Source organism: Lynx rufus, unplaced genomic scaffold (assembly GCF_022079265.1).
Source record: "Lynx rufus isolate CCGP_SWC_20201006 ecotype Redwood Valley unplaced genomic scaffold, mLynRuf1.p SCAF_13, whole genome shotgun sequence".
Taxonomy (NCBI): Eukaryota; Metazoa; Chordata; class Mammalia; order Carnivora; family Felidae; genus Lynx; species Lynx rufus.
In genome coordinates, this window is record NW_025814827.1 from 55,862,546 (window position 1) to 55,881,818 (window position 19,273).

General features: G+C 39.8%; 1 protein-coding gene across 5 annotated transcripts in view; it reads right to left on the minus strand.

Annotated features, from left to right (window-relative positions):
• BAZ1A (bromodomain adjacent to zinc finger domain 1A) overlaps positions 1-8,467 on the minus strand; it is a 101,705-nt gene extending 93,238 nt beyond the window's left edge. For 3 of the 5 annotated variants that reach the window (XM_047075596.1, XM_047075594.1, XM_047075597.1), the window contains exons 1-2: positions 8,379-8,467; positions 7,737-7,907 (exon numbers count right to left, since the gene is read on the minus strand). In XM_047075596.1, coding sequence (XP_046931552.1) covers positions 7,737-7,849 — 113 coding nt within the window. In that variant the 5' untranslated portion in view covers positions 7,850-7,907; positions 8,379-8,467. Of the gene's footprint in view, positions 1-7,736; positions 8,068-8,378 lie in introns of those variants that run through there. The other 2 variants (XM_047075595.1, XM_047075593.1) reach the window with 2 other exon arrangements.
• Positions 8,468-19,273: the final 10,806 nt, after the last annotated feature.

A 19,273-nucleotide genomic window follows, 5' to 3' on the forward strand; every position in this document is an offset into this window, starting at 1 on the left:
ATGTTTACTTTTAGAAAACATTTAATGAAATATTACTCTGCAGTTTACTTAGCACTGCCTCAGACTTAGATAATGACACATAAGGCAGACTCCTGAAATCTGCTGATGCACCAAGGTGGGGAACAGCAATAAAGGCTTTTTTGTATCTAGAGACTAAAATCTTAAATAGAAATCAACAAAAGTGAAACATTATGGTAGCTTAACAGAAGTCCTAGCTTAACAATAATGAATGTGAAAAAGACAAATTTTAAGTGGACTGCAAATTCATACTTCTAAGAGTTTTTATAGTTTCCTTAGCTTAAAAAGTATCTTTAGAGCACCCTCTGCTAAAAATGTCATTTTTCTCCATTCTGTGTCTTGATAGTTCCATCTTTCAGGACCCAACTCAGATGTTCTCTCCTTATTTGAAGGCTGTTATCAGCTCCATTTTCTATGCTCCCATTACACTGGCTCCATAGCATATATGTGATTTATGCCATTGTGTTATACATTCATTTCTCACTAGAGGGAAAAATTATCTCAATATCTCCAGACTCTCCAAAGCGTAGTGTCAAAGAGTAATAAACAAATGTACTCTCCACTGGCAGTCCACATTTATTTTTGTGTGTATCTAGATAGAGAAAAGTACACACATATGAATGTGAAGGAGAGGAAGAGTGTCTGAATCTCAGCTTACCACTTGCAGAATGTGACTCTGAGTAAGTTACACAACCTTACTGAACCTGGTTCCCCTCTATAAAATGGGGATATCTTCCGTGAACAGTTAATATGAACATTAAATACGATAATAAGATAATACTGGTTGCCCAGCATATTGTATGTACATGCAATAAATAGTATCAATTCTAACTGCTCAGGTACCATATTTGCAAAGAGATTCTAGAAAAATACACAGAATAACTAGTGTGATACAGGAACAATGTCAGAAGAACAAATAAAAGACTTGAGAATCTTTGAAGAAAAAGTTTGGCATTGGTAAGGGTAGGAAGAGGGATTACCTGCAAAAAGATAACCAACGAACTCCCAAAACCCAATTAGGATGACCCAAGCATCATATCTTACCAGCTGCTCCGTGGTAGACTGTCTGCAAAGAGGGTTGAAGGTATGCAGCCTCCTTAGAAATATGACTTGGTACTTGTTTCTCACAAGAGGTGGAGTTTATTTCACCGCCTCTTTAATCTGGGCTAGCCCCTCGAGATTAGCTTTGACCAACATAATACAGAAATGACACTGAGAGACTTCTGCTCTCACCCTGTTGGAACCCTGAGACCAGCACCTAAAGCAGTCCATATTAGTCTATTTTTTTAATTCTAATTTTTTAAACATTTTTTCAAGTTTATTTATTTTGAGAGAGAAAAAGTGCGAGTGGGGGACAGGGGAGAGAGGGAGAAGGAAAGAGAGAGAGAGAGAGAGAGAGAGAGAGAGAGAGAGAGAGAAAGAAAGAGAGAGAGAGAGGGAGAGAGAGAGAGAGAGAGGGAGAGAATGAATCCCAAGCAGGCTCTGTGCTGTCAGCACAGAGCCCGACATGGGGCTCAAACCCTTGATACTGCAAGATCAGGACCTGAGCTGAAACCAAGAGTCTGATGTTTAACAGACTGTGCCACCCAGGCGCCCCCATGTTAGTCTTCTGAAGATGAAAGACCACATGGTCAGAAAAGCCATCCCAGTAGTGATATATCACCACATTGTACACTTTAAATATCTTATAATTCTATTAGTCAATTATATCTCAATAAAGTGAGAAAACACACACACAGGAAAGAAAAGTGATCCCAGCTGAGGTCCCTGACCTATGACTGAGGCTACCTCTTACTCTAACCAGCCTCAGCCTAACCTTCAACTGACTATAGCTAAATGAGCACAGAGACCAGCAGAAACCACACTGGCAATCCACAGAATAGCGAGCAAATAAAATGGACGATTATTTTGGGCCACTAAGTTTTAGGTTGGCTTGTTACACAGTAACTGATAGACATATTCTGCCTGAAAAAAGAATGTATTAACACAAAACATGGTAGCCTACTAAGTGGATGAAAAGTAAAACTCAAGGGTAGCCTGGGTGGCTAAGTCAGTTTAATATCCGACTTTAGCTCAGGTCATGATCTCATGGTTTGTGGGTTTGAGTCCCAAAGCAGGTTTGCGGCTGTCAGTGTGGAATCCGCTTCTGATCCTCTGTCCCCCCACCCTCTTTCTGCCCCTCCCCCACTCGTTCTCTCTCTCTCTCTCTCTCTCTCTCTCTCTCTCTCTCTCTCTCAAAAACAAACAAAAAAGTAAAACTCAAAAAGAAAAGCATTTAGGAATCTGTTCTACCATCTAAGAAAAAGACTCCTGGACCCAAATATCTGGAACATGTAGCAGATTTACTTCTAAAGGGGAGCTGAAAATCTAATTTGAAGACAATAGTTATGAAGATTACCCAACTTTCCTTAAAAACTTCATGCTCACGGGGCACCTGCGTGGCTCAGTCAGTTAAGTGTCCAAGTTCAGCTCAGGTCATTATCTGTCATTATCTCATGGTTTGTGGGTTCGAGCCCCACATCAGGCTCTGTGTTGACAGCTCAGAGCCTGGAGCCTACTTAAGATTCTGTCTCCCTCTCTCTCTGCCCGTCTCCTGCTCACACTCTGTCTCTCTCTCTCAAAAATAAATAAAATATTTTTTTAAAAAAAGACTCCATGCTCACTAAAAGGCCTTCAGATAATAATCAGATTCCATGCATAGCTGGTCTGTATGGACATCTTCCCCCCACTGTAAACTAATGGATCCTAGTCTATACATTTAATATCTAAAGCTTAATCACTGGGCATATGGTAAAGAAGTCAAATGTCTGAGCAGACAACAGAAAGTGGTGCTCATGGAAAGATCTAGGCAGCAAGCTTGAATTCGAAGCAGGGCCCTACGTTCTTGGTGCACATTTCTGCAAGCTCAACAAATAACAGGAAGAATTCTCCCTAATATGTATCATGCAGACAGTAAATAAGAATATAAACTCTAGAGTCTTAGGGGAGTGAAAAGTCTAATCTCACCAACTGTTAGATACATGGTTTTTGACACTGATCTTAGACTTACTCTCTTTACCCCAAATCCAGTTTCCTCATCTGTAAAAGAGGGTTGCTGAAAGGACTGAATTAACAAATGAGCTGATGAACCATGAAAATCGGGTGTTTTATAAACCAGTTAAACACCTTTCAATGGAAAGCCAGGTTGAAGCATAAGCTGGTCTGTCACTGACAAAGAGATTCCTACTTTTTCTATGAAAAGTGTAATTCACTCAAAGATGGTAAACACATTCCGATACCAAGGGGCTAAATGGCTTAAAAAAAAAAAAAAAAAGTAATTTTATTTAGGAGATTAAGTCATTGGGTAATACAACAAATCATCTTCCTAGCCTACAAATCCAGAATTTCTAGTATCCAGATCTGACTGCTTCATTTTTAACAATCCACAGCCCAAAATAAAAACAAAATTGTCAGCTAACCAAATTACAGAACAAATTTTTATCTTATCTAATAAACCGAAGTACATGCTTTATTCTGTTCTTTGCCTACAAGCTCAGTTTTATTTTTTGTTTTTTGTTTTTTTTGTGTGGTTTGGGGGGATAAAATCTTTTTTTTAAGTATAATTGACACACAATGTTACATTAGTTTCAGGTGTTCAACTTAGTGATTTGACAAATTTATACATTATGCTATATTCACTACAAGTGTAGCTACCATCTGTCCCATAACACTGCTATTACAGTATCACTGTATCGCATAGGTTTTTTTTAACCTATTTTTTCTAGATTCCACATATAAGAAAGATCATTGGTCTGACTTATTTCACTTAAACAAGGTTAATCCATGTTGTCTTCAATGGCAAGATTTCATTCTTTTTATGACTGAGTAATATTCAATTGTGTATATACCACAATTTCTTTATCCATTCATCCACTGATGAACACTTAGGTTGTTTCCATATCTTGGCTATCACAATGCTGCAACGAACATGGGAGTGCATATAGATTTCCAAATTAGTGGGTTTTTAAAATTTGGATAAATATGCAGAAACAGAGTTGTTGATCATTTGGTAGTTCTATTTTTAAGTTTTTGAGGCACTTTCATACTGTCTTCCATAGTGGCTGCACCAATTTGCATTTCTACAAACTGCACAAGGGTTCAGTTTTCTCCACATCCTATCCAGCAACTGTCTAGTTGACAATAGTCTAGTTGATGCTAGTCTTTTTGATAATAGCCATTCTAACAGGTTTGAGGTGGGATCTCACTGTGGTTCTGATTTGCATTTCCCTGATTAAGGGTATATAGTGTCTTTTAATGTACCTGTTAGCCACCTGTAGCTCTCCTTTGGAAAACTATTTATTCAGATATTCTGCCCATTTTTTAGTCAGGTTTTTTTTTTCTTATTGAGTCGTAGGAGTTCTTTATAATTTGAATATTAGCCCCTTATTGGATATATAATTTGCAAATACTTTCTCCCATTCAGTAGGTCACCTTTTTGATGTTTTCCTTCACTGTGCAGAAGCTTTTTAGTTTGATATAGTCCCACTTACTTACATTTGCTCTTGTTGCTTCTGCTTTCAGTGCTGGATTTAAAAAAATCATCGCCAAAAACTATGTCAAGGAGCTCACTGCTTAGGAGCTTTCTTCTAGGAGTTTTATGGTTTCAGGTCTTACTTTCAAGTCTTTAATTCATTTTGAGTTTATTTTTGTATAGAACACAAAAACAATGGTCCAGTTTCATTCTTTTGTACCTTAGCTTATCATTTGCCTACAGTTAATGTGCTATTTTTAATGAGTCTTCTTTACTTATGGAAAGCAGGTCAAACAAGAGTTAGCAATTAGTTAAAGAGCATGTAGTTCAAACAAAAAAAAAAAAGAGAAGGGTTTGTACTGTATAATCGTTAAGGATCCATTCTGGTCACAGTCCCTGACTCAAAAAATTCTTGGTCTAGGAAAAGAGAAAATTTGAGGCAACAAATGTATTATATTAGCATGCAAGAATAGATCTTACACTAGATAAAATGGAGGGTGGATCATTGCTGCCTAGGACAAAGGAGAAAATGTTAGACTATTTTATCAAGTAAGATGAAGACAGAAAACTATTTAACAATTAAAAGGTCACTGGGAACCTCTACTAACCAGAGTCAGAGGGAAAAGTTACTTTGCATTGTGTTGCAAAAAAAAAAAAAAAAAAAAAAAAGGCAGGGAAGTGTAGAAACTCTCTTTGAGACTGATTAAAACAGAAAAAGTTATACTTAAATCAAAAACCTGAGCAAATAGGTGAGCATAGTGGTCTTTACACAAATACAAAAGACAAATATATTCATTTAATGCACTTAAAGGATAATCTTCAAACAAATTCACATAAGCCAATTGGTGGTTTAATGAATGAGTGAAAACAGGTTTCCTTCTCCAGACTTGCGCCAAGGGTCAGATTATCATAATACTAAGGATCACCATATACCATACACCATGAATGCAATTTTGGAAAAATCTCTCTGTAATCATCTAAAAGAAAGTATTACAAAATGTAACACAATTAAATGTCAGTCTTCTTCCAATTTTGCCAATTCAAAGTCACAAAGATTAATACCTAAGAACACTAGTAGCTCTGCTTTGTTCAGGGTAAATGATATTAAATATCTTTGCTCCAAAACCAATGGTCTCTCCTGAACTGCTTATAAATTCCAAAAACCCAAACACTTCAGCACAGAGAAAACAACAAAAACCAAAAAATCAGCTATTTAGAAAAATCTGTTAATGTTACAAGGCTACAAAGGACACAGTTCTTATAATATTAGTGGAAGGTAGTAGGTTTGGGATACCAAAAAATGTATTTCAGCATTTCAGATTTCTCCATGATTATAGTAAGTCATCAAGAACCAAAGTATATAAAAAGTTTAATTCAAAAAGGATACAGCCATAGTCATGCTCCCTTCTGAAGTGAGAAAAGCTTCTTAAAAAGAGAAGATTGCTCATATCAAGGGAGAAAAGTTTGAAACTTAAGCCGGTTTTCCATTTTGTTGGCACTTTTAAGTACAATTGTTTTTAATTGGGAATTATTACCAAGGATTTTAACTTAAACTGAAAAAAAAAAAGTAAAGAAAGAAAAAGGAAAGAAAGAAGAGAGACATCATCCTTGTCAAGTTACCTAATCCAAATTCACTTAAGTAGTTACAAGAGTGAATATTTGAGTAACAAAACAAGTCTGTACAGGAGCTGAGTTAAGATGTACACTCCTACATAAAAGTACTGTCTGCTGAAAAACTTCTCTAGATATAACATGTTCATGTGTGACTCTTGGTCTGGAGCCGAAGAAAAAAGAGAAGCCTTACTTAAAATAAAAGCTCAAAGGAACTGACTTTTCTAACTTCACTACTCATTTCTCAGACAGGTGCAGACTTTGCCTAAAGCCCTCCCTTGATCACAAAGCCCCCACTCCGAAAAGGTGCCTCCTACACACAATTTATTTGGTTGCTATAACACTTGGTTTCTAAGCCACAAAGAGATTCCTTCTGAGTGGAGAGAATAAAGGGAGCATAAGAAAAAGGGAGGATCAGGCTCCTTCATTGACTGACCAATTCAGGTTCTCACTTGGAGATCCTGTTTTAAACACACATCTCTAAAACACCCCGGGTGTTTGGTGTCACAGGACAAGGGGATCTCCTGGGATAAACCGGGCGAGGTACTGAAGATTTAGGAGTTGAAACTACACACGCAGCAGCTCCGGATTCTTATCAAAACAATAGCGAGTGGCACATGTCAGACAGCCCACATGCGCAGGGGGATAAAGAGGAGACTGGCTGAGGCTGGAGTTGAACTTGTCTTAACCCCCTCCCCCAACGCCCACCTCCGCCCTCGGGGCTACGCGAAAAAAGTGATAACTAGGGGTGCCCAGCGCCCGGCTCTCTCCCCGCGTCTTTCCTCCCCCCCCCCCCCGCCCCCGCCCGAACCCGACTTCTTCCTCACCAAGGTCTCCCGGGGGCGGAGACGCTGAGTTCTCCGGGGCCGGGAGTTAGTCACCAAGAAGAGGCGGTGACAGAGCGCTCGGCTCGCGTCGCACACTCCGAGGCCTAGCCTCACCGGGCGAGAGCCCGCCGGTGGAGCCCCTCGTGTCCCGGCTCCCCCCCCCCCCGCCGGGGAGCCCACTCCCTCTCCGAGTCTCAACTCCGCTCCCTCCCTCCCGTCCTCTCCTTTAGGCAGCTAGCTCCAACGTTCAGTCTCCACTCCCGACCGAGGAAACGACGCCCAGTCCGGCCGTTTCCTGCCCCCGGGGGCGGGGATTCCCTCCCCGGGGCCGGGGGACGGCGGCCCCGTGCCGGTGACCCGAGCGGGGATCCCCTCGGCCGCCGGGCGGGGATCCCGGAACTGGCCCCGGAGTGCGCGTGTGGCCGAGGCGGGGAGGGGCGACGCGGGGAGTTTCCGCTGCCCGGCGGCCGGGCGGCAGCGGCGGCTGGAAGCGGTCCCCACCGCCGGCCGAGGACTCCAGCCTTTTCGGCCCCGGCCCGCTCTCCCCACGCGCGCCAACGGCGGGTCGCGCCGCCCGGGAACCCCGCGCAGTCACCGTCGGGCTGGGCGGGGAGGGGGGGTGGTGGGCAGAGAAACGCGGGTCCGCGGCCAGCCGTCACTTTCAAGTCGCCCCGCCAGAAGCCCAAAGCGAGCAAAAGAAGAGACAAAAGGACGCTGGGGAGGGAGTCCCCACACTCCCTCGCACCCCCCGCGCCCGGCCCGGCCCTTACTCGTAGTGGCGGAAGATCTCGTTGGTGACTTTACAGAAGAAAACTTCCTCGTCCGGCCGCAGGTCCGCGGGCGGCTTCTGTCTCACAAACGGCTTTCGGTGTAGCAGCGGCATCTCCTGTCCGCCGGCGGGCTCGCCCGGACCCTCTGCCGCCCGCGTCGGCCCCGCTTCCCTATCAAAATTGGAGGGAAAGGAAAGCCGGTAAGGTGGGGAGCGCTCGGCGGCGGCGTGGGCCGGTCCGCGCGCCGGGGGGGAGCTCGACTGCCTTTTGTGTGACTGACGCGCCGCGGCTGCCACCCGGGCCGAGGTCGCTCCGGCCGCTCCTGGGGTACTGAGCGAGCCGAGCCGCCGCCTCTGCCCTCCCAGCGCGCCCCACCTCCGCACGCCCGGCGGCCGGCTCACAATGGGGCCGCACGCCCCGCCGCGGGCGGGCGGTGCGGGGACGGCGGCGGCCCCCTCCCCCAGCGCCGGCTCCCGGCCCGCCGCCGGGCTCGCAACGTGCTTGGCGCGCAGCCGGCCGGCCCGACGCCGCGAGGAGCTCGCTGCGGGCGGACCCCGGCGCCGCTCCGCTTTGTTCCCCCGCTCGCTTACACTTCCCTGCCGGCGCCGGCCGGCTTGCGAGCGACCACACGGAGCCCCTCACCTGCGAGCACGCCGACTGCCACCTCTCCACCTTTTCAACTACAAGGGCAGCGAGGGGAGGCTCTGTCCTCCCGGGGGGTCGCCTCTCGCCGGCCGCGCCGCGCCGCCGGCCGCCGCTTGTCTCGCTGCCACGGCCTGGCTCCGCGCGGGGGATCGCGTCCCACCGCCACTTCCCCGCCTCTCGGAGCTCCTGGGAAGTTTCTGATCTACTTTCGGCTCAGAAGGAGGAAGAGCTGTTGGGAGGAGCTTTTCACTTCTCGCTTCTACCTTTTTATTGGCTGCTCGATGACTTTTACAGCCTGTCACTGATACAGGAAGAGACGGCGGAGAGCCTGGGAGAGCTACATTATTAATTAATGGAGCAACCCCTTGTGTAGAATCAGAAGCATCCTCCATGTTTGAGATTATCAGCCAAGAGATCTAGGGAAGGCGCTGGGATTTCATAAACACATGGCTAACAAAGTAAAGCCTTCGTCTTCGAGTCTGGCACCGTCGCTTGGTTTCACGGGGGGCAAAGGATTCCAGTTAAGATTTAACTTTTATTTTAAGATGGGAAGAGAGATGAGAAATAAAAAATATAAACTATTTTGATATGTTCTTCAATATTAGAATTTTCATGTCTAAAAAAATATTTTGCTTGTGTAAGCATCCTTCTTGGAAAGAAAATACCTTTTCTTGACAGCAGTTCTCTTTAATATTTAAAGAGGGCAATTCAGTCAAAGATCAGAGGAAAAGACCAAAAAGGTATATGTTACAAAATGTCATCATGCCTATGGGACCACCATATATTTAAAACTAAAAAACACACCTTTAGAAAGTAGTATTTGTAATGCACCGCTGAAAATATTTTGCAAAGTATCAACATTTAATTCAATCATACAGAATTTTAAAGATTATGGATTTGCTAGTGAAATTTACCCGAAAGCAACTTTCCCATATTCAAAATTTCCACTTGTGAAACTAATTTTAATGCACATAATACTTGTGACTCTTGAATTAAAAAGAATTTTTGAAACTACAAATAACTCCAAATGTTTGCCAGTTTTGTTTTAAATCATCTTTTTTGCTGCAGCCCTTGACATTTGCTTATTTGCGGATTAACATGTAAGAATGAGTCTAAAAGACAGTAAGTTTGAAGAACAGTCGTTCAACAAAGGACATAACTAAGTACCAGCTATGTGAAATGATCATAGTTATAGAAACAATGTAGGATCATCTTTATATCTTCAAATTAAGTACATGAGTACATTGGAGCAGAAAATGTAAGGAATCTATTCAAATGGCAAGAGTTATAATTTTTTAACTTCTTTCAAGATACTTTTATGGCAGCTAGCAAAATAAAATTTTGTGAAAGACACAATATGCTTGGAGTGTTTTAAAAATCATTAATAAAATTAATGCACCTTACTGTACAAATATAGAAGTCACAGAGGCTTGGAAGTGTTCTCAGTACTAAATATATATATTCTTTAGTCTGGATAAACTTCAAAAAATTTTGCACTCAAACATTTTAACTGGTCTCCAACAAGTACTTGAGTAACAATTTATTATTCCCTACCTAGAAAGTATTTAATTTTCCAGGTGAAAAATTTAGAGCCCACAACGGCTCTCAACGGGGGAATGAGGAGGACGGATAAACTTACAACTGTTAATGAAGCATCATTCTCACAATTCAAATTCCCAACTTAACTGTTAAGCTAAAAACAGGAAATTTTCTCTGTATAATATTTATATTTCTTAGAGCTCACGAAGTTTTTTAAGTTTTTATGTAAATTCAAGTTAACACAGTGTAATTTTAGTTTCAGGTGTACAATATAATGATTCAACACTTGCACATGTCACCTGGTTGGTGTCTATTTGATAAGGTGTTAAAATTTTCTTAAAATCACAATAAGAAAATGTCAATTTTATTTTTATTAAATACAAAATTTTTAAACAATTGGATTCTTTTTAGTACTAACTTAAAAGTTAAATTTTATTCTACTTTATCAAAATACTATTTCCCTATTACCATACTCAGATTTCAATACTATCATCCTATATAACTCAGTTCTCTGAATTACGTACATAGGATTTATTTTAATGATCTGTGATGTTTAATAAATGTTATATAGCTGTTCATTGTTAATTCACAATAATGTAAGTTTAGTAAGTTATAATTAACATATTAGTTTAGTGGGGGTCTTTTGTTTTCTTAAGTAGGCTTCACATCCAGCACAGAGCCCAGTTTGGGGCTTGAACTCATGACCCTGAGATCAAGACCCTGAGATCAAAACCTGAGCTGAGATCAAGAGTCTGACACTCAACCAACTGAGCCACCCAGGTGCCCCCCATGTTTAGTTTTGATGTATTTATCATACTTGATCAAATTGATAGCCTATCTAAATTACCTCAAAATTATACCTTTTAAATTTATCCTACACATTTACTACTGAAAGCTTACCTAATGTACTTATTTCATATTTTGATATCTATATTAATTACTAGTTTATTAATTACTACTTTATTTATTAATTACTACTTCTAGGCTTTTGAGAATGAAAAGCTTATTGCTATATTCAGGAAGTAGTTAAGAATAATGTCATGAAATAAGATTTTGTGTAAAAAAATGGAAAATATTGTAAAGGAGACTATGAAAATTAAAGTACACGTTTAAAAAGATAGAAAAAAGAAAACAATGAAATTAAAATCATTTAATTTTTTAGCAATTTAAGTAAATATTTATCAGGCTTTTCTTATGTGCTAAGACACTAGCTTATAGTATACACTATAAATGTAACCTGGCCTTAAAAAAATGTACAATCTTGTAGGGAAGAGATGAAGTAAAGACAACGAAAACAAGAATGGTGTGAGTCCTAATGATCATGAGTAATATAATGCAAAAAGAGAAGTAGAAAAGATTAGAAGAAAATATAGTAGGAGGACCCATGATCTGTTCCAAATGAAGTTATCCACGGGGCATGATTTGAAAGACAACAGAAAGCTCTGATCCAACATTTCCTCCTGGGTCTCACGATGCAATCCCCTACCCTCCATTAGTTACCCCTCTGGGTGAAGACACAAATTGCCTCCACTTACATGTAAAATGTAAATATGCTAGTTAGGTAGGACGTAATGTTATATTAGTCTAATGTCTTCAAGACATAGTTTAATATTTGAGAAAGCATACTTCCTTATGTATGTAAAAACAACAAATCTATGAAATATGTATTTTTAAAAAGGTTGAGCTTTTCCTGTCTTTTCCTGTCTTCTATTGACTGATCAAGAAAGGCTTTATTTAGGTGGTTTGATGACAGTAATTACTAATTGCTGAAAGAAACCTTTGGGAACCCTTGTTTCTCTCATTTTGCAGCTGAGGAAACTTAAATTCAGGAACTGAAATCTTGGCCTCATGACTCCTCGTCCAGTCTCTTTAGACCACATTGCTCTTTACCTTGGATTCAATAATATCCAATTTTCTTGTATACCCATCTCACACTGTATCTATCAATAAGCTAAAATACCATTTCAAATCTTTCCCAAACTGCTAAAATTGCGTAAGGGAATAAGATATATTACTCATGATCAGAAATAATAATTTATTTTTGAGAATTACCCAGGAATTTATTTTTGAGAATGAGGATAACGAGAATCCTAAATTTGAAGAGCTGATGAGGCCTATCTTCATGCTTCAGTTAACCCATCTAACAAATATAAACACTTTATATCCCTTACCTCTAAGGAGCAGTTAATAAAAGTACTTGAAGTATAGCTGCCCTGAGCTCTTCTGAGAAAGATGTCCTAGGTGAATATGCAAGGAATATCTTCAACTTCGTAATTCCTTTCCTCAATATCTATATTCGACATCAGTCTCAACCCTCCTATGTTCTCTTTTCAATGTCTTCCTAACTAATTCATGGCATCTGACTTATAAACAATTTCTATATATTGTTCTTTAGAAACAACATGTTTTCCTTAATATCTGAAGCCACTGGCCCAGTGTTACGTTAATGGTTCTAAACCTTAGCTGCCCATTGAAATCACCAGAGGAGTTTTTGAAGAATACTGATACCTGAGCCATACCCCCAGACCAGTTAAAACAACATCTAGGGGTAGGGACCCAGGCATCTGGAACTGAAAAATCTACTCAGGTGATTATAATGTACTGCCAAGGTTGAGAACTATGCTTAGAGGAGACTGGATTCTTGACACTAAACTGGTAATGTTGGCAAATTTGGGATGCATTTTTTATTCAACCCCTTGTGATTAAAGCTGTGAAATTATGGGATGGTAGTAGCAGTTGAAAGAATAGTCTATGGCCATCATCATTATCACAACAGTTTACATTTAATGAATGATTCCAGCTTGTGAAGCATTGTGCTAAGGGCTTTAAATGAATCATCTCCCAATTCTCACAACAAACTAAGTATTATTTATTATTTCCATTTTACAGACAAAGCTGTTGAAGCTAACAGAGGTTAATTAAGCAGCATACCCAAGATCATACAGCCCAGAAACAGAAAAACCCAAATTATCAACTCCAAAATCCATGCTCCTTACTACTATTCTATATTTCATGGGATTGATTTGGTAATCTAACTTAGATATAAATTGAAACAGGGAACTTGATCTTATGCACTAAACAATTTAGAACTTACAATGATTAAGAACATATGTTAATAATAAAAGTACTAAAGGACTCCATGAAGAACTTTTAAAATTATCTCAGAGGGGGAAAAGCCTAAGTAAAACACAAAGCCCATCTATAAAAATAATTCTATAAACTAAAAGTTAAAATTTTTGCATGACAAAAGCTACTACAAAGTTGTAAGACAATTTTCAAACTGGGAAAAAAAATACATACTTACAACTCACTGACAAAGGCATTTACCTAATACGTAAATTATATACTAAATATATAATATATAAATATATAAATTCTTTTTTTTTTAATTTTTTTTTTAATGTTTTATTTCTGAGGCAAAGAGAGCGCCTGAGTAGGGGAGGGGTAGAGAGAGAGGGAGACACAGGATCAGAAGCAGGCTCCAGGCTCCAAGCTGTCAGCACCAAGCCTGACGTGGGGCTTGAACTCACAAACCGTGAGATCATGACCTGAGCCGAAGTCGGTTGCTCAACCGACTGAGCCACCCAGGCGCCCCTATAAATTCTTAATAATAACAAATCGCAACCCAAGAGAAACAGAAAAGGAAATACAAATGGCTTTAAAAGACAAAAAGCTCAACCTCACTCATAATAAGAGAAATGCAAATTAAAACTACATTTTTAAGGTAACATTTTTCACCCTTAGGATTTGCACAGATCACCATCATTTGTTGATAAGTCTACGGGGAAATAGGCACAACTTCTATGAAGGGCAAATTGACAATATTTATTCAAACTTACAAATACACATAGACGTTCCATCCTCTAGGAAGATATCCACAAATATATTTGAGTAGAAGACTATTTGTCTTTGTTAGGAATAGACTAATATTAAAATTAAATATTTTAAAATTAATGGAAATGTCCATAACTAAGTAAATGATATGTCCATACAATAGAATAGTATACAAACATAAGAAAGAATGAGGAAGTTGAAAAAAAAAGACAAGATGCCTAAAAATATGGGGCACCTGGGTGGCTCAGTCGGTTAAGTGTTTGACTTCAGCTCTGGCGGTCCATGAGTTTGAGCCCCACATGGGGCTCTGTGCTGACACCTCAGAGCCTGGAGCCTGCTTCGGATTCTGTGTCTCCCTCTCTCTCTGCCCCTCCCCTGCTCATACTCTCTCTCTCTCTCTGTCTCTCAAATATAAATATATTTTATAAATAAAATATAAAAAATTTTTTAAAGATGCCTAAATGTATGTTTGGGAGTTAAATACATATATGCATTTGCTTGATACATAAAATGCATCTGGAAGGATATACAGAAAAATAACACACTAGTTACCTCTGGGAAAAGATTTGTTAGTGGACAGGGATAAAAGGGAGACTTACTGCAGAAGAAAGATGAATCGAAATTTGTGAGATACACAAATTAGATGTAAAGAGGCCAGTCAGGACAGATAACTGATATAATAAAGTGTTTCCCTCACAAATGGAAATAAGTTTAGAACTGCAAATAATAAGTAAAAATGTCTGTGTTAAATATTTTACAGGGCCTAGGACAGTGCCTTTCCCATGATAGGAGTTCAGCACATTTTTGTTAGATGGATATATAAAGTACAAATTTAATTTGATTACAGTGAAAGAAATAGAGCCAGATGGATGGCTGCTTTCATCTTAACCTGGAGATATAATTTATTTATTTATTCTTTAATTTTTTTAAATGTTTATTTATTTTTGAGAGAGAGAGAGAGAGAGAGAGAGAGAGAGAGAGAGAGAGAGAGAGAGAGAGAACATGAGCAGGGGAGGGGCAGAGAGAGAGACAGAGACACAGAATCTGAAGCAGGCTCCAGGCTCTAAGCTGTCAGCACAGAGCCCTACACGGGGCTTGAATTCAGGGACCGCGAGCTCAAGACCTGAGCTGAAGTCGGAAGCTTAACCAACCGAGCCACCCAGGTGCCCCAAACCTGAAGATTGAATTTAGATTACACATTACCAAATAGTCTTTCTAGGTCGCTTATGTTAATAATTAGTTATATACCAATTTACAGGCCAAATTATACTATGTTCAGTCAAATTGTTTGTTAAAAAGACATACAAGGAACAAGTAGAAGATTTTAAAATATGAAATATGGGGTTCTTTTTATTTTTATCAACTGCAAAACTAATTTTTAAGTTTTAGTTTGTAGTAAAATAGCTATCAAAGTTGCACTAATATTTGCCATCTCATTTATGGACTAATTTCTGTTAATACTGGAGTAGAAACTACTGGAATATATTTTGTTCCTCTTTTACTTTCCTTTTAGTGCTCAAGCTGTAAGCTTCTATCAGATATCATTTTAAAAATGATTTTACAGGGTGCCTGGGTGGCTCAGTCGGTTGGGCATCCGACTTCGGCTCAGGTCATGATGTCGCAGTTTGTGGGTTCAAGCCCCACGTTGGGCTCTGTGCTGACAACACAGAGCTTGGAGCCTGCTTCAGATTCTGTGTCTCCTGTATCTCAGCCCCTCCCATGCTCACGCTCTGTCTCTCTCTGTCTCTCAATTAAAAAAAAAAAAAAGTTAAAGAAAACATTATTTCACAATTAAAAAAAATGTTTTTTAATATTTTAAAGAGTATATACAACAATGCCTGGAACACACCAGGTACTCAAAACCTAAATAGTAAAGTATTATGATCTTTCATTTTTCTCATATTATTTCGTATATTTAAATAATTAATATTTATAATATTATACTTATAATGTTTATAATTAGGACCATATCTTTTTTAAGATTTAGGACCATATATTTTTCTAACCAACTACTTGTGGTTGAAGCATGATATTAGCATTGTAAATACCGCAAATTTGACGCCAATAATGCCATGTATCCATGGACTACCTGGCAATTATGGATGAAGAGAGAGAATTAAGACAGTTAAAATTCAGGGATGCCTGGGTGGCTCAGTTGGTTAAGTGTCTGACTCTTGATTTTGGCTCAGGTCATGATCTGACGGTCATAAGATTGAGCCCATTTCGGGCTCCATGCTGGGCATGGGGCCTGCTTAGGATTCTCTCTCTCCCTCTCTCTCTCTGCTGCTCCCCCACTCATTATCTCTCCCTCTCAAAATAAATAAAATAAAATAAAGTCTTTAAGACAGTTAAAACTCAGAATCCCACTTTTCAGTCCGAAAATATTCTTAATCCTCAGCTGATTTCAATGGCAATAGTGAATGATACCTTTGAACTTTAATGAATGATTTAGCATGTTCAAACTGGGGTTATTAGTAACTCCTTACATTTTCCGAAATGATTCATCCATTCTACCCCTTCAAGTTGCAAAAATTCATATAGTCATTTCATAATGCATCATCACCTTAACCATATACAACCATAATATATATACAGTCAGAATTAGCATGTATATAGCAAGAGGATGATTATAAATGTACAAAGACTTTTTTCTCATTAGATTGGATCTTCTCAGACCTCCTTGGAGATCTTGCTCAGTCAATCGTCTTCCCTCTATCTAATACCAAGCTCTCCTTCACCACTGAAATCTCTAACCTGAGGCTATGATGTAGTGCAAGTCTCTTTCCTTGGGGGGAAAATTTTAAGTTCATCTCTCTTTATCTGCAGCATTGTTTCTCTTCTTAACCAACATTTTAAAAAGGAAACCTATGCTCCTTATTTCTATTTCTTTATTTCTCAACCCTCCATAGTGTCCCTATAGTCCCCTAAAACTGCTCTTAATTCTGACACCCTAATTACCAAATCTGATGGACTCTTGGCAAGAGTCCACCTTATCAGTCTGTTACTTGACATCCTCTTCTATCTTGGCCTCTGTGAAACACTCTACCCTAGCTCTCTTCCAACCCCTCTAACTTTCCTGAGTCTCCTTGGCATCACCTATTCCTCTTCAACCTATTTCCTAAACCCTGATGTATCTCATCTTTCTGGCATCCATTCTCTTCTCTCATCACTCTTGAGTGAAGCCTTCTCTAAATCAGCATCTCTTCCAGACTATATAAACTGCCCTTTTCTCATTAGAACATAATGTCCTCTAGGGTCTTCTTGTTTCCTTAGGGACTCTACCATAGCTCCTTGAAGGGTTCTGAGATGAGAATGACTCAGAAAATTGACCTTTTATAAAGATTAATCTGGGTGTGGTATGTAAGACTGACTGGATTGAGTAGTGCCTAGAGGGAGGGAAACCAGTTGAAAAGGCACAGAAGTACCACTATGGAATGACAACAGACTGAATTATTACCTTGACAAAGGAAAGGAAGAAAAGCCAGGAGAAATATTTTGGTGGAAGTATTTAAGGACAATACTTGATGACACATTAAGGAAGGGAGAGGAAATGTCGGAGATGACTCAAATGTCAGACCTGGGAGACTAGACAGGTATTAACATTATTAACAGAAATGGGGTAATCAGTAGAAAAATAGGCTTGGGAGGAAGATAAATCTTTTATTTTTTATTCTATTTTATTTTTTAACGTTTATCCATCTTTGAGAGACAGAGAGAGACAGAGCATGAGTGGGGAAGGGGCAAAGAGAGGGAGACACAGAATCCGAAGCAGGCTCCAGGCTCTGAGCTGTCAGCACAGAGCCTGACGCAGGGCTCAAACCCACGAACTGCGGGATCATGACCTGAGCTGAAGTTGGACACTTAACAGACTGAGCCACCCAGGCGCCCCCCCTCTTTAAAATTTTTTTTTTTTTTTTAAGGAAAATAAATCATTTAATTGTAGGCATGGAACATTAAAGCAGAGATGCCCTATAGGGGGAAGGCTGGGCTCTGAAATCAAAAGAGAAATCAAGATTGAGGCTATAAGTCAAGGAACTGTTTCCAGAAATAGGATAATAAAAACTACTAAGTTGATGGATACAGTAGTCCCCCTTATCTGCAGTTTTGCTTTCTGGGGTTCAGTTACCCACAGTCAACCATGGCCCAGGAGCAGATGATTCTCCTTCTGATAAATCATCAGTTGCCTAAGTCATAACACATAGGTCATTCACCTCACCTCACCTCATCTCATCAAGTAGGCATTTTAACTTTTCTCATCATCACAAGAAGGGTGAGTACAGTATAATAAGATATTTTGAGGGAGAGAGACCATATACACATAACTTTTATTGTAATTGTTCTATTTTATTATTACTTATTGCTGTTAATCTCTTACTGTGCCTAATTTATAAGTTAAACTTTATCACAGGTATGCATGTATAGGAAAAAACATAGTATATATAGGGTTCAGTATTATCCACATTTTCAGGCATCCACTGGGGGCCTTGGAACATATCCCCATGAATAAGGGGGGGATTGCTGTATTACTATATAATATTTGTACACAAATATTATTATGTAAATAATATTTGCTAACTAAATAAATCTCTTGATGTTATCTCTTTTATTCCAGTACCCAGCCGAAGTACCAGGATGCCCAAGACATTCATCAGAGCTCTGAAATATCTCATTGTCCCACCATGAGTAAACCCCAGCATTTGCCTTTTCTGTTGCTTCTCCCTGTCATTGCAAGATATTACAGAACATGGTCTTTGATCTTAGGAGCCTTCACAAACACACTAAATTCCCTTTAAGTCATCTCATGTTGATATTCTATTGAACACTCTACAATAGTCTTTGTAAACCTCTTGTCACTTTTCTCAAGCTGCCAACCTATCTTTCCTTCTTAGCCTTACCTTGCTCTTGGCACTTACCTTGCCTCCTAACTTAAATACAGCAGTCCCCCCCCCCTTATTCATGGGGGATATGTTCCAAGGCCCCCAGTGGATGCCATTCCATATGACTTCTGTTCTCAACCCAAATTTTCTTTTCTTTTTCTTTATGTTTATTTATTTATTTATTTATTTTTGATAGAGAGAGATTGAGTGAGCAAGCATGAGCAGGGGGAGGAGCAGAAAGCCAGGGAGAGAGAATCCCAAGCAGGCTCCACACTGTCAGCACAGAGCCCAAGGCAGGGCTTGAACTCATGAAGATTAAGATCATGACCTGAGCTGAAACCAAGAGTCAGACACTTAACTGACTGAGCCATCCAGGCGCTTGTCAACTCAAACTTTCTTCTATTTTCACCCCACCCTTCTTTCTTTTCCCATTGTCTTCTCCTTTCCAAGGCTATCTCTGTGTCTTTGATCACATTTCTTTCAACTTCTAGGACCTTATTCCATGACTTCTTTCTCAAGATCTCCCCACTTCACTGGCTCCTTTCTTTTAAAAAAAAAATTTTTTTTTTTTTAATGTTTATTTATTTTTGAGAGACAGACAGAGTGTGAGCGGGGTAGGGGTAGAGAGAGAGAGAAACACAG